This window comes from Sebastes fasciatus, chromosome 22 (genome assembly GCF_043250625.1).
Source record: "Sebastes fasciatus isolate fSebFas1 chromosome 22, fSebFas1.pri, whole genome shotgun sequence".
Lineage (NCBI taxonomy): Eukaryota > Metazoa > Chordata > Actinopteri > Perciformes > Sebastidae > Sebastes > Sebastes fasciatus.
Window position 1 is genome coordinate 14496535 of NC_133816.1, and position 16751 is coordinate 14513285.

Genomic DNA, 16751 nt, shown 5'->3' on the forward strand with positions numbered 1-16751 from the left:
ATGGAATTGCGTTGCCAGGCAACAGCTTGGGTCCATGTTTGCTTCCTGTCAGCTGATGTCATTCACATACACTGCAAACGGAAGTAAAGCAGGACACATTTAGATTGTTTATGTTTAAAACTGTGAAACGGTCTCAATATTGTATGTTTGTGACATCACAAATGTACAGAAATCCTCGCTTCAAGGCACAGTTTCTGAATACGGGCTGTGTGTATTTCTCCATGGATTGAGCATTTCGATATTTTCACAGTATTTTTATAGGACTAAAACCTGCTTTATAATAATACAAAAAAAATGAAAATCTCACTTTTTACAATACGGGACCTTTAAGATAAGATGACATAAAACTTTATTATTCTGAAGGAAATAAAACAGAGTATTAAAGTGTATAAGTAATATTAACACCAGTGCAAAATAGAATTGTGGGAGTTTGATAAATTCAGTAAAATTAGTAAACTAAAATAGAAAATTAAATTACAACAACATGAGTATGGAAAAAAGTGTAACAATATAGTGTACTGTATAAGAAGTAATACTAATAACAATTAAGTAAGATAAATTTAGTGAAATTAGCTAAAATAGAAAAGTAACATTGCACATGATGGCAATTAATCTAAATCTGCAAAGTAAGTATAACTTAATCTATTCAATAAATATAGTGGAGTAAAAAGTACAATATTCGACTCCGAAATGTAGTGGAGTAAATGTAGCATTAAATGGAAATACTCAAGTTAAGTACAAGTACAATACATCAATACATGTATGTAAAATTTCTCACCTGTCATGCTGTTCGATGTATTCAACAAGCTCGGACTCGAGATAGGGCTTTCCTGGAATGGTGACTGGCTCCTCCATGAACGGCTCATAGAAGTCAACTTCATTCATCTTCAGCTTCAGCTTCTTGCCGATCTGAAATCATGTTAAGAGAGAAGAGAACCAGACAGGAAATACAAGGTCAAAAGAAAATCTTAAAAAATATTACAAATGTTCGCTAGCACAGTTTAGTGTTTAACGTTATTAATGACCCAATAAAATCTTAACATTTAAATAAATGTCTCTGTTGTTACAAGTCCATGACATTACTACGTCTCCTCATTTCTAATGAACTCAAATTCACATTTTTATGCACAAAATACTCAATTTAAACCTTGGGGTCAAATGTGGCATAGAATTTGACAAAGGGGTGGAACTCCTCAGCAGCGTCGTCGTACTCAATGAAGTCTGGATGGAGAAAATAAGGAAAGATATATTATTAAGCTGATAAGAGCAGTTTCTTTAAGTTTGATCTGTTGGAAGCTCAGTCTTTAGATCGTAATCTTCAACCTACGAGGAGATTTCTCGCTCTTGAAATAGCCAACCAGCTTGATGACCTCATCGATGTTATGGAAGCCCTTCAGCTCGCGCTCGTTGTCGATGATCTCCACGGGGTCTTCAATCACCTGACGAGACATTTATATCAGTCCTGATATCTAGGTAACATAATTCTACAAGCAGAATAAGGCAGTATGCTTCAAGATGTGCTCAATGTATCTATCTTGCATACAAATTGTAGAGTTAGAAATAGGACCAAACCATAGTCTGAATTTAACCATAATATTTGGCACCGCGCCATAAATGACTTACATCGTAGAGGAACTCTACTAGGGTGTCGGCTGCCAGCTCTCCGTCATACTCGATGATCTCGTTGTTGGCAAAAATGTAGATGCTCTCCACCTCATCCAGACCTGGAGAGAAAGAGGTAAACAGTCATTACACCCATGGGTGGATTATGAGACAAGCAAACAGCCCCACCACCTCGCGTACATAGGAGCAAGACACACAGACTTTATAGTTGTTTAGCCTCTTTTTGTTGTTGTTCTGCGTCTCTTTGTAGTTGTTACATACTGTATCTCTCTGTGGTTTTGCATCTCTTTCTAGTAATTTTGGTGTCTGTTTGTAGTTGTTTTGTGTCACAATATTTTGGTCTTTTTGCAGTAAGTTCTGGTCTGTGGTTGTTTTGCCTGGTTTTGTAGTAATTTTGAGTCGCTTTGTAGTTGTTTTTTGTCTCTTGGTAGTCATTTTGAGTCTCTTTGTAGTCATGTTGTGTATCTTTGTGGTTGTTTTGCCCCTTTTTGTAGTAATTCTGAGTCTCCGCAGTAGTTTTGTATCTTTTTGTAGTTCTGTCTTTTTGTGGTTGTTTTGTGTCTCTTTTTAGTAATTTTGAATCTCTTTGGAGTTGTTTTGTCTCTTTCTAGTCATTTTGAGTCTCTTTGAAGTTGTTTTGTATCTCTTTGTAGTCATGTTGTGTCTCTCTGTGGTTGTTTTGTATCTTTTTGTAGTCTTTTTGAGTCTCTTTGAAGTTGTTTTGTATCTCTCTGTGGTTGTTTTGCCCATTTTTGTAGTAATTTTGAGTCTCTTTGCAGTTGGTTTATATCTTTTTGTAGTAATTTTGAGTCTTTTTGCAGTTGTTTTGCATGTTTTTGTAGTCATTTTGAGTCTCTTTGCAGTTGGTTTATATCTTTTTGTAGTAATTTTGAGTCACTTTGCAGTTGTTTTATATCTTTTTGCAGTCATTTTTAGTCTTTTTGCAGTTGTTTTGCATGTTTTTGTAGTCATTTTGAGTCTCGACAGTTGTTTTGTATCTTTTTGTAGTCATTTCGAATCTCTTTGGACTTGCTTTGTGTCTCTGTAGTCACTTTGTGTCTCTGTAGTCACTTTGTGTCTCTTTGTAGTCACTTTGTGTCTCTTTGTGGTCGATTCTTTGTCGTCATTTCATGTCTCTTCCTGGTTGGTATGTTTATCTTTGAATGACATTTTATTTGTGAAGCAAACTTACTTACTTAAACTTACTTAAGCACTTACTGTATAATAAGCTTACACTTGCTGTTACAACTTCCATAGCCGTATTTCCATTGCAGCATGTCTTATTTTGCAATAGCTGCATATATTTAAACAATATTTAATTATTGATTCATCACAGAGCTTGTGTGTGTCAAGAAGGATTCCTCTTATTCAAAAAGAAGACTAGAAACATATAAATATGTCAGTATGTAACATATTCATATACTTGATTTTTCATACACACAATAAGTGCTGCTCATTTGGGTTTACAGCTGCAGCACCAGTTTTTACAAAGAAGCTGTGATATCTCTGGTCAACACTTGAGGGCAGGCTTGTTTCATATATTGGCTATCATTGCCTTACTACAGTTTGAATCCCATGTTCAAAGAATTTCTTATTTTGACATTTCTTATTAACATATTTCTTTTTTTTTTTTTTTAGTCCATCCATCTTTTGTCTTGTCAATTGTGTATTTAATCATTCATTAGTGAACATGGAGGAGCACGGGACAGGTTCAAGTGTATCAAAAAGACACAAATACTACAGTAAATTAGCAGATTAAAGAATTTCCTATAGATATTTATTTCCCAGATTACAATCAAGACCGGTCCCCTGAATCTTGATTGAATGCTTGTTATATGATTGGAGACAGTTCATTGATTTATATGTTATTTGGAAAAAAGAAGAAATTTGCTGAGTGGCACTTAATCAACTCCATTCAGTGAAAACAACAGGAGAGACCATGAGAAAAACGGTGATGGAAAGAGATTGAGCCAAGTTTCTTTTTTTTCTCTCTCTCGGGATCATTGACAATTAGGCAATGTTTTCACCAGCAAGGTCTCAGTCAATGATTGGCAAGCTTACCAAGCTTCTTGGCAACAGCAGAGCCCTTCTTTTCATCCACCAGGCCGAATCCAATGTCCTCATCATCAAAATCGCCCAGAACTTGGGCTGCCATCTGGACCGAGACACATAGACAGAAAGAGAGAGAGGTAGGGGAGTGAGGGAGATGGAGAGGAAGTTGTATTTAGTATCACATGAGCACTGGTTCTATCTCTGGCCAATCTTAGCGTCTCGTCTATCCGTGATAGACATTTCCTTAATCTCAGAACTCCATTGAAAATTTCAGTTTCATTTACGCAAGCAACCCCTTGGCATTTCATCTTTATTTCAAAGGCCTTACAAGCAAAAAAGCTTTGGATTGCTGCCTTGCACTTTCTAAATCGGAGTGAAACCAAAGCCAACAATTGACAGCCCTCATAGCCGGCGTGAGAGGAGCGCAGACAGCGGGGGTTACCAGAAGAACAAGAGGGGCAGAACTTGAGCCAACTATGTTGAAGGGGAAGAGACGCTGCAACAGGTGTGGTGGAAAGGAGAGCAGCTCACACTTTGCGATAGTGAAGCCGCTGCATACATGCACATACATACTGTAAATATACAGACTAAACTGTATTTCTCACAGTTGTATACAAAAACACACTACCATTTTCCAGTTTTGATGCTAATGTGCTCTCCATTTTATTGCTTTAGCACCTGCAGGTTTTGAAAAGATGACTGCCCCTTTAAATATGAGGTTAGACTTTGAATGAAGTGAGTCAAAGCGTTATGTAGCGCCTTGCAAAGCGGCATAAATAACATTCATAAGCGGCCAAATAGCTTGTGTAGTATGCATAGTATGGTATAGTATGCACTTTGTTGTTCTTCAATCTTTAATGCCATCCATTCTTTTGGTCTCTATGAGTCCAAACACATTAGCTCATGACTGGACTTAGGCCACATTTCCTGTAATCTGGTTAGGAGGATTGGCCTATTTACCTTAAAACACTAAAGCAAGATAATCACCATATAAGAAGCTGATGGGAAAGGTTCCATTCGGGATTAGGCTTCTTTTACTTTAAAGGGGAAGTTCGCCCAAATTAGAAAAAAATAACATATTTTCTCACTCCTATTCTGTCTAGCCGTGCAGATAGTTTCAGTTTTATCTGCTGAGGTCTTAAAGGAATAGTTCAGTATTTTGGGAAATACGCCTTAAGGCCTTTACACACCGGGGGCATGACGAACAAACGATCCGAAAATGCGAAATACTCACCTGGGAATATTATATATCTAGGGCTTTTATTGTGAAAGGTAAGAATTAAAGGAGTGGGTCTGCTCTGTGCTGCCTTTCTCAAGGTTGAAAGGACTAAGCTAAGCTAAGCTAAGTGCCTGCTGGCTATAGCTTCATATTGAAAGCACATCTAAGTCTTTCGCAAGAAATCAAATAAGCGTATTTCCCAAGATGTCAAACTATACCTTTAAGGTTCCCGTTTCTCGGACGTATGGTGCCTTCAAATGAAACTCGGGAGCGCGTGTTTACAACACGGGAAGTCGTGTACTCAATATGCTTGGCGATCAAGTGGTTAAGTCGTGAGGACACCGCTGCTAAGCAACGGCAATATTAACGTTTCTGTCTGCGTCTAGAAGACTAAGAGGCTAACAATGTAGCAAGCTAGCAAGTGGGTAACGAAATGCGAAGACATAATGACAGAGGAAAAAGATGAGGCCGTACGGAATATCAACATTTTCCTCAGACATGTAAAATTCTGAAGAAAAAAGATATATGACTAAAATTACAATATATGAACAAAAAATGTAACTGCCAAGGCCTCCGCCATTTCTGACAACGTCAACAAACACGTCACAACTCGCGAACTCAGAGCTGTCAGAAACGTTCCACAAGTTTGTGATTACCACAACAGGCGTCGTTCCTATGGACTCTCTTCGTGAACCTGGTAAACACGACCCCATTTGAAGGCACCATTATGTCCCACCACAATTCAATGGAGGTTAATGGGTTTTAATTTGTGCCGAGTTTCTCAAATGTAATATTTCAACGCTTTGAGCAGCTCAAATTAAATATGATTCACTTCTGTTGGAATTGGGTTGATGGCAGAAATTCTAGGGAATATATTGGCACATAAAACCAAAAACTACCTACAATGTAAGACATTACTAGTAGTAAATCTGATTTTAGTGATTTGGATGAAGTGACCCTTTACGATCAGTGATGCGCGGATGAATAGGTGGGAGGATGAATGGATGTTAAAGTGTGATTAATAGATTAGATGGGAGCCTTTCTTTAATCATTCTTCCCTTTCTCTTTCACAAGTAAATCAGCTTTCTATGGCACACAAAGGTGCCATCAAAATTAAGACTCAGCCCAAGCTGCAGCTGATGCTGGACTTTGAAAGCAGTTCAGTCTCTCTGTGATGTCTGGTTGTTGCTTTGTGGTAATTTTGTCTGTTTTTAAACTCAACTGCAGTCAAGGAGTGGAAGAGAACAATCAGCAGATACTTCAGCGGCAGAAGGAATCTGTGTTTCGCAGCCCAGCTTTGACAGGCACAAAAAGACAGACCTTGACATACCTGAAAGATAATTGCTGCTTGACTTGTGATCAACTGCAAGAAGAGGTAATGCTTTAGGGCAAAGCACAATAGTCACAGCCTCCAGGTTTACAACAAATCGGAGTGGCCTTCACAGGAGACAAAATAGGTCCAAACTTGAGATTGTACTTGTTTTTTTAAGCCCCATTCACACACGAATATCGGTAACACTCTACTTTAAAGTCCCCTTATTTAACATTTATAAGCAATACACAAACATCATCGAAAACACAACGTATCTTAGTTTCAGGTGATTATACACTAATGAAAACAAAATCCTACAGACTGATCCTTTAAAGGGGACATATCATGCTCATTTTCAAGTTTGATTTCTACTAGAACATGTTCAAAAAGCATTTTATTTTCCTCATATACTGTCTGTCTGATTATACCTGTAATCGCCCTCTGTCTGAAAGGCTCCGTTTTAGCGCCATGTCTCTTTAAGCCCCTCTCCTCCCAAAAAAAAAGCCCAGTCTGCTCTGATTGGCTTGGATTGGCTGATTGGAGCGTGCCGACCATCTAAGTTACTGTATGTAATACGCTTTAAGGATGTATATTTACTGTATATGTAGCAATGACATCATACAGAAACCTGCATCCGCTCACATGGGAAAACGTTTTTAGAAAGGCTTGGGAAAATAGCATTTTGACACTAAAACATGCATACTTCGACCAAAATGTGATTGATCAGATTTGAATACATAAGGAAAAACACTGGGAAGCTACAGAAGGATATAAAAACCTAAAAATAAAACAAATAAATGATGTTTAAAGAAAACGTAAAGTAGAGTGATACCAGGCTATCTTTACCTGAGGACCTCACGTTATTTTTAATGCAAAATTTCAGATGACGTCGCATCTCAAAAATGTGTTGATCTCATTTTATATTATATATTATATTGATATAAAAAGGTATTCCCATCCTCTGCTCCTCTTTTTCTTTTAACAGAGATCATGAACTTTTTTTTTTGGCGAGAATTATATTTCATGTTTCATTTCCATCATATGCAAAGATGGGACAGACTTTGTTTTTGCTGTACAACAGTACCAGAGGCCCTGAGGTAATGCTAGCTGAGTGTGAACAGGGCTTAACACAAAGGAATCAAACAGTTATTAAATCATTTTTGAGTGTAGCGTGCACCAGTGATTGAATAATAAGATGTTTCTTAATTCTTTCAATCACTGCCTGGAAGCAGAAGAGTGTCAAGTTATAGATGAAACACAACCATTTTGAAAACATTTTCTTTTGTAATCTGTAATAATATTAATATATTAATGGATGGAGCGGCATTAATAAACTGTGCTGTAGCGCAGAGCTTGACATCAAACTCAAATTACACTTTTTAAACCTCTTATTGTGCTGCATGGAAATGGGTACAACTATATAAGGATGTAGTTATGCATTTTTTTTTTGCATGCGGTAGATAACTTCATACACCCACACAAAAAAAAAAACACTGACAATTACAGAAGTGATTTTAAAGAAGAGAATTACAATATTGACTTTACAGATTGCATTTTCGAGTGTACAACTTATTTGTCCTAAACTATTCCCCTTCCCTTTTTAGGCATGGCCATATTAGTAACGCTGGGGTATTTATAAAAGAGGTGAAGTTGTGGATGCTTGCAGTGGGGTGGAAGCGAAGCAGGGAGTCCCACAGCTATATAAGGACGTGTAAGAAAGCATGTTGAGGAGCAGAAAAGAAGATCTGTTACATATAGAAATGGGTGTGGAAAGGGAAGGAGGGGAAAGGCAGACTGGGTTGATGAATGGAAGAGGACACTTGACACGCAAGTTAACACTTCACGGCCATGATCTCCTCCTAGTTTTGTCATACGCTCAAACATCTCTCATTTCTGTTTTTCTGGTGTTATTCTCTCTCACGATCACATCCTTTCTTTCCCTCCGTCTGTGTCCATCTGGATATTTTGTCCTGACTTAGTCTCCCCTTAGACACCCCTTCACCCTTCCTCATCTGTTCCCTCGCTATCATCCCGACCCCATCCGGAAGTCTGGGGTGCACGGAGCCAAGTGAGAGGTCACCGGCGTAATCGCTTGGCTCCGTCTCCCAATGCCCAGTCAGTGTCAGCTTGTCAGGTGACACGAGATGAGGGCAGAGTGCCATGGTGAGTTGTCAAAAGCGTGCTCTGGGTCCCAGTGCTGCACTTGGCTGTGGCACTGAATGATGAGCTGGGAGAGGGGGTGGCGGGTTCGCAGTGCAGTAGAGGGGTCATATTTCTTGTAATATATCCACCCACATGCTTGCTCAACACTAATCAATGCAGGTTAGCTTTCATATTGGTTACTTTGGTAAACCTGGACTTGAGTGGCAGGTGTTATTGCTACTGCATAGACACGCTTGTGTAATATGTCTTAAGAGTGTTCTGAACCTAGCAGTCTCTGATTTGTTCTCTTTGTGCAACAGCAGTTGGACTCAAAGCACTACAGAGCAGCCAGAGTCAGCTTGGATTCTCAAATGTTACTTCACCTTTACATTTATTCATTTGTCAGATGCTTTAGTGAAAAAGCGAGATACAAATGAGATACAATCCAAAGCACAGAAGAAGCCTCAGTGAATGAAAGTGCCCTAATGCTACAAGTTTCAAATTCTCCAAACACGAGTGTAAAAAGTTACAAATTCTCCCGACAGGACTGTAAAAAAAAAAGAATTCCACCTGAAAGGAGTGTAAAAAGTAACAAACTCTCCGAACGCAGGTGTAAAAAGTAAGAAATTCCACCTGACACGAGTTTAAAAAATTACAAATTCTCCTAACAAGACTATAAAAAATAACAAATTCTCTGAACACGAGTCTAAAAAGTAACAAGTTCCACCTGACGAGTGTAAAAAGTTACAAATTCCCCAGACAAGAATGTTAAAAAACAACTTATTCTCCAAACACGAGTGTAAAAAGTAACAAATTCTACCCGACATAAATGTAAAAGTAATTAATTCTCTAAATACAAGTGTAAAAAGTGACAAATTCCACCTGACAAGACCGTAAAAAATAACAAATTCTCCGAAAAAGAGTGTAAAAATTAACAAGTTCCAAGTGAAACAACGGTATCAACAGTTCCTATAAACTTTTGAATCACTTCTACAACATGATCCACCTCCCCTATGTCTTTGTATCATCCGTGCCTTTTAAAAACAGCTAAATACACGCCTGCCATTTGTCACTAACATAGTGTGGTGTTTACGTCTGATGCTTGTGACCAGGAAGTGTACTTGAATGCAATGATTGTATAGTTTTTTTTGTGGAATATTCCTTTAAAGAGGCAACAAGTTCAGCGTTTTGCTCTGCACTGTTCTGGTACCACAAGATGACAGTATTGTATTGGTTGGTGTGCCTTCACCAAGTGCAACTGCAGAAGTCACCCTCTGGTCTGTGATGATATTCTGAGACATTTCACATATGAAACAAAGCAACAAGAAAGAAAGAAATGACAAAGCAGAACTGTAATCACAGTAATTTGCTTCACATGTTCGGAGAGCAGGATACACTCTGGACACGTTCATCACAGTCTGGAAGCGATTAGATTTCGGTGGTCAAAGGGCACTGTGACTTCACATACCATGTTTTTGGCCATAACTCAGGGGTTCGTATCCTAATTATGACAATTTCACAGAAATGTCTAATAGGATAAAATGATAAAGCGAAGACATTTTGGACAGACATGGATGTAAACTGCAATTTGACTGGTTGGCGGAGGGATACAACCACGGGGCAGTAATTCTAGTTATTTATATATCCATCCACCCAGCGCTGTTCTTCTTCACTCCCTCTACCATATGAGTCTTTTTGTTTGGTTGTTGCCATGTCACACATTTGTATGTCACCTTATGATGTAAGTCACTCAGTAAGAACACAAACAAACACTCAGACTGTAATAGCTTCCACACCAGCTGCAGAGAAACAGCTAGCTTTGCACTTAACGTTATTGTTGTTAATAAATTATTTGTGCCCAAGTTTAAATACTCAGAGCTATGAAGGTGAGTGCATGTACATATTTGTGCATAATGCAGTTTGCATGTGTTAACGTGGTTTCACTCATGCCATAAATGCAGGTAAATCAAAAGTCTTTTTTTTTTTTTTTTTTTTTTTTTTCTTACATAACTGTTAACTGCATCTTATAAGTTGTAACGGGCTCAGTTTTATGCCATGTCATACTAGCTTGTCGGGAAGGAGGCTAAATAACGCTACAAAGTTACGCTAAATTTTGGCGAGGGAAAAACTGGCATGGCCATTTTCAAAGGGGTTCCTTGACCTCTGACCTCCAGATATGAGGGATTTGAGCATATTTTTTATGCTAAATACAGTACCTGTGAGGGTTTCTGCACATTATTTGTCATTTTTTTGTGTTGATAATAGTATTAAATACTTGACAAATCTCCCTTTAAGGTACATTTTGAACAGATAAAAAATGTGCGATTAATTTGCGATTACTCGCGATTAACTATGGACAAAATATTTCAATTGAATGACAGCCTTACCTTTTTTTTATCAGATTTTCATCTGTTTTTATTAATAAAAATAATAAGATAATCATAAAGAATAAGTAATATGATAGTTTTTTTTCCATTGGTCTCCATTCATTTCTACATGGAAAAAAAATCAATTTGCAGAGACGTGAAATCAGTTTGAGACATATAGTAGGCAATGGAAATATGTCCGTTGTTTGGTTGTAAAAGAAATTGTTGCATGGGAATGCAAGATCAAGCGCAGACTTATTTGAAAAATCTAAATTGTGACGATGTTTTTGGAAAGAATACAAGCAAAATAGAAATAGTAGAAACAAATGGCTGCATGACAGCAACAGCATTCAAAAAGTCAAATCCCAACAGTATGCTTTAGAATATGTTTAACAGTAAAAGTATGTGTTGATTTGTAGTAAATGAGCTACAGCATGCAAAAACAGTGCTATTGTGCACAAACTAGTATAGTAACAAAAGAAGCAGCTAAGTCACACCATCATCTTTCTCTAATTTTCTCTAATATCTGGTCTGCTAACCCCCAAAAATGCTGAATCTGTAAAATGAAAGGAACATTAAAAGGTTTTCAAAGCAGCAAGATTTCCCGTCTTCCTGTATGTGTCCTGGGATCTGTGCAAAATTAGAAGTTCAGCCAGCTTTCCCCCCAGCCAGATGGTAAATTAATAATGGCTGCTGTAACACATCAGGACGTTCTACACCAGGCTGTTACATAACACTGCGCCGGGGTGGTCATGAAAGATTCAGATACAACAGTGTCTGAAACACAGGCTCTGACTCCCCACCAGCTATAGTGTAAAACTGCACCGTTCGGAAGGAGACAATCCAGGATTGTGCACAGAAATAAGATGCTGTGTTTAATGTTTTTTTGAGACGATAAATCTAAATCTCGTCTTGTGTTTGTTATTTTCACTTTTTCAACACATTCTCATCTCATGGGAGATATGATGAAATGCATGGAAAGCTTTTAGAAATCTCAAACAAGCACACAAGCTGATTCACTACAACGAACTGTGAGGGCACAAGTGTCTGGGACCATCTGTGAATGACTCACTTTGACAGCAATGTGCCACGTTACTGTACAAACATGTCGCATAACAATCTAATAAACTCATGCATTTGTCAAGCTTGGTTTTTGTGAGTCACATAAAAGCCATCAGGTGTTAAACCTGCAGTAGGCAGAATCTTTTTGGCGTCATTGGGCAAAAATTCCATAATAGCCTTTCAGCATATTATAATTTAAGTGGTCTGAGAGAAAACTAGACTTCTGCACCTCCTCATGGCTCTGTTTTCAGGCTTTAAAAAAAGCTAGCTCTTGACGGGAGACTTTGGCCAATCACAGGTCATTTCAGAGAGAGAGCGTTCCTATTGGCTGTTGGCAGCTGTCAATCACTCGCTAACTTCAGTGAAACGGTCAAACTAGGCAGCGCTAATCAAATATGAATCAATATTATGTTACGTTAATGCCTATTTCTCGCCTCAAATGTTTTCAGAAACATCTTGTAGTGTACTGTTTAGCTGTGAAATGAGAAAGTTTGCTCCCGCTGGGGTTGACACTTGAACCTGTGTTTAAAAACAAGGTTATGGAATGGAGCAATCCTTAATTAAAGTTATTAATAACACTACACTGCTTCTCTAAGACATATTAATACCATATGTGCTTTAACAGTCAATTGCAGCTCTATGAATGTATCTTGTGAATGGGGTAATAAAAGCAGCAAGAAGCAGATACAGTATGTTCACTTACACGCGGTGATGTAAAGCACTTAGGCACTGTACTCTCAGTGCTATCTTTAGTCTGGTTCACCTCTCTTTGTGGCATGAAGATGTAAGTCAGGGTTTCAACGTCCAAAAAGAAAAATCACATTTAAATCTTTCATGCTGCACCTTGATCCTCTGCATTGCCTTGACATTTTTCTCCCATGAATAAATAAGAAGAAGACGTTCCCTGATACAGATATAACGGAGGAGGAGGTGCGGAAGCAGAAAAGAACATTTCTGGGAAAAAAAGCCAAAATAATATGTGTAATTCTGAGGGAGCGCAGCAGGGTCATTTATAAATAATTATGTACAGCAAGAGGTACACATACTGTAACACACTGTCACATGGTGCAGTGTTCTTGGAGAATGTTCATGGGTTTTATCATGAAGACAGTCAGTCAACATTGGGGTGGGAGTGGCGGAGGCGAGCGAGGAGGTGGCGGGGGTAAATTTAGCATGACAGAAACAGCATGCGGGCTCTCTGCCATGCACCACGGAAACTATTTTGGCCTGTTGTTGGGAACTGCTGACAGGTCACCTCACTGAGCTGCAATGCTCCCATCTCATCTTGAAGTAATCTAGACAATCTTTGGTAGGTAGCAGAGAAGCTCTTTGTGGAAATATGATTTAAAATACTGATTCCCACACTTTACTTGTTCTCCTATTTCATATATTCTCGTCATTTTCTTTCTGTCTTTACTGCACAATTTTTCCATCCATGCAGCAATGTTTTCTGTGCGCACACATTGTCTGTAAATGTCTTTTTTTCATGAGACAGGCAAAGCATGAGACAGGCAATCTGAAAAGAAATCATGTGCCTCTGTGTCCTCCGTTGTCCTCCAGTGTCCCAGGTGTCCTCCGGTGCTCCTAATAGCATCTGCTTCATTTCACAGACTGGAGGAAAACAACCAGTCAGAGCTGATCTGGAGTCTGCCGTCCAGCTGCCGTCTAAGAGAGCCGGCTGTCAATCACTCGCGAACTCCGACCAAACGGTCAAACTAAGCAGCGCTGATCAAATATGAATCAATATTCTGTTACTGTAATGCCTATTTCTCGCCTCAAATGTTTTCAGATACATCTTGTAGTCTACTGTTTAGCTGTAAAATGAGAAAGATTGTGACCCAAGAATACAGCCAATAGGAACGCTCTCTCTCTCTGAAATGACCTGTGATTGGCCAAAGTCTCCCGTCACAGGCTAGATTTTTTAAAGCCTGAAAACAGAACCATGATGAGGTGCAGAAGTCTAGTTTTCTCTCAGAACACTTGAATTACAATATGCTGAAAGGTTATTATGGAATTTATGCCCAATGATGCCAAGACAATTTTACCTACTGCAGCTTTAAGGGGGGAACTCCACTGATTGCACACATGATTCTCAGTTTCCCTGTCACGAGGAGTACTACAGTTGTATAATGTCGTCTGTGACTCTGGAAAGATGCTAATGTGGTGCATTGTGGGAAATGCAAGGATCCTGTGTTTTTGTTGTGTTTATGTTACGTTGTTTACTTACATATTTTACTTAATTCACATACTTATTTTAAGCCCAACCATGATGTTTTTTCCTAAATCTAACTAAGTAGTTTTGTTGCCTAAACCTAACTGCGACCATTACCATAGTTTTGATGCCTTGACATAACCGCGGCCGTTTCGGGCCGTTAAATGACACACAAAAAGCCGCTGCACAACGTAAAGACCGTAGTGTATAAATGACATGCGAAAGGCCTAAAATGTGTTATCATGACACGCAGAAATGTCATGCTATTTATATGCTTTGATTGGGTTGATCATATCAGCTGTTCACTGGCTTTGCCCATGCAGCAGGAAATACATTCAACTCAGATTTTTTGTTTCAGAGTTTGTGGCATCTATTCATTTTCTAGAGTTACATTTTTGGCATAATAGCTGAAAGCACGAGGGAACAGTTTCAACTTCCATACTCAGAAATCCTGCCAAATGACATCCGTGAACTGCTTTATACCAACTTTGATAGGATTTGAAACATCTTTCCCCCTCTGTGGACACCACAGCAAGGTGTATACTAGAGAGAATTTATTTGATGAGTTAGTTGATATGAGCCACTCCTCTCTATCGCAGCCACACTTCAGATCCCCGGTGCCGTCGACAGCTGCTTGATGAAGCACTATAGCGATGATGAAGCCATTAAGTGTTTTTAACCGAACCAGATTGCAGATGTGCAGATGCACTCTGTAGAGGCTGCTTGTGAAAATTCACAACACTATTCATCTGCTAGAGAGGTGCTTGCTTCGACTATGACTGTGCTCTAACATCAATTTGACAAAATCATACAAAATATACCTCAGAAAGTGTGAAGAGATGACTCCGTTCCTTGTGGAGTTTTGGTACAATAAATCAACTTGAGAACTGTAGTTCATCATACTCAATCTGTACAAAACACCTTGCTTAAATAGACAAAAAACACAATATCCTATTCTACTGTAAGGTCATACAGTACTTACCACACAGATGCACGGTCATGCCTGTGATTAATGAGATGTATCTATTATAAAGGGAGAAAAGAAAGATGTATTTGGGATAGCTTAGCTCCATATTGTGACAGTGCATCAGGCAGCAAAATATAAAGTTTCAACAACAGCTGAGACCCTCGATATCAATAGGCAAACACTTCTATTATTAATCCTCTACAAACAACAGGTGGCTTTTGACATGGAACAAACCAAGGACACTTTATCTAAACATAACTCCTGTCTCATTTAATGACATCACATCTGATAAATTAGATCTTAATTTAGTGCCTCTTTCACACTGTTAATAAGGGAGTCGGGATGCTGCGCGAGGAAGGTAAGAGGACATCCATCAAGACGTGACGTCGCTCTCGCACAACTCGACAGCGGTGTCACTTAAGGGAGGGAAATTGTTAAGTATTGACAGCTGTGCTACTTGAATGAGGAAAGGTTAAACCGGTAATTTGGAGTTTACGCAGCTGAGGAGTAAAGGGAGCTCTTTACGATGTTGGACGTTCTCACAGTTTGGCTTGAAGCTACCTAATCTGGAGTTCATGAGGTAAAAGGGCCATGGGGGCTTGGCCTGTTGGCTCAGCCTGGTCCAGGAGAACGTGGTAATGAGATCCGATCCTACTTATGCATTCTGGATGTGGCGTGTCAATGTCATTGCTTAAAATCAGAGTCAATGCTCGTTATCCGGCTGCCTGTCAGTTTCACAGGTCGTTGCATTGGATGGACATGCTACGGAGGACATATGAGTTATACTGACCCTGATTTACTGGAATCTGGAAAGAACCTGACTGGTTGCCAATTTAGCGTTAAATCCAACCCCTCTTAAGCCATTTTCCCACTGCCTGGTACGTCTCTGCTTGACTCGAATCGACTCACTTTTGGTCCTTTTCTCTATGTTTCCACTGCAGATAGTACGCGCTCAGTGCAGGCGGGATATTCAGCTGATCGCCATAGCGACAGCTTGTGAAAACTGCATCTTCAAGCACCCAGGAAGAGCAAAGAGCAGGCTTTGAAGCAAAATTGACATAGTGGTCAAACAGTGGTGTTACAACTTCCGTGTCTGTCACGTGATGCCATTTGGCCCAAAAATACTTTTTCCCATAGACTTACATTGGGAAAGAGACGTCTGTAAATCAGAAGTTAGTTTGGAGAAAAGAGTAACTGCAACCACATACTACAAAATGTTTAATTTATCTACATCTTATTTTGAAAAACAAATCTCTACATGCTTTAATATGTGTTGTAATACCTGACTTTACAGTTGAATAAATTAAAGTTCAAAGTTTGCCAGAGGAACTGAAGTGATTCAGTGAGCACACACAATATTATCCCCCTTCTTTCTCTCTCTCTCCATCAATACTATCCACTACCGTTTAACATGTAAGTCTGGTGTGCCGGTGAAAAGGAGGAGGGCTCCAACAGTCAATTTGGATAGCGGTTACCACAGCGACAGTCTGACCTTTTCCCAGATCCCTCAGTAGATGGAAGGAGATTAGAAAAGACAAAGCAGGAGCCTCCTTCAAACCATAAAGATTCACTGCACATTATAAAGACTGCGCGTTGACTGCACCTGTGGCACCTTTTTCAGCTATTAACATAATGTTATACGACCTGAGGGGGAAAAAGGGAGAAGAAACAGCCCTCGAGCAGTCTTTTCCTTTAGCTCTTCTCTTACAGGAAGACTTTGTACCCTGGGCTGTCTTGTGGTAATATAATGATCAATGAATTAAGATTTAATGTACTGTTCCAATAAAGTTACTGTT

At 39.0% G+C, this 16751-nt stretch overlaps 1 protein-coding gene across 3 annotated transcripts in view; it reads right to left on the reverse strand.

Annotated features, from left to right (window-relative positions):
- The window catches only part of casq1b (calsequestrin 1b), a 30275-nt gene that overhangs the window by 2900 nt on the left and 10624 nt on the right, over nt 1-16751 (reverse strand). For 2 of the 3 annotated variants that reach the window (XM_074623914.1, XM_074623913.1), the window contains exons 2-6: nt 3685-3778; nt 1624-1724; nt 1328-1439; nt 1148-1221; nt 779-909 (exon numbers count right to left, since the gene is read on the reverse strand). In XM_074623914.1, the coding sequence (XP_074480015.1) occupies nt 779-909; nt 1148-1221; nt 1328-1439; nt 1624-1724; nt 3685-3778 (512 nt within the window). Of the gene's footprint in view, nt 1-778; nt 910-1147; nt 1222-1327; nt 1440-1623; nt 1725-3684; nt 3779-6224; nt 6258-16751 lie in introns of all 3 variants that reach the window. The other variant, XM_074623912.1, reaches the window with a different exon arrangement.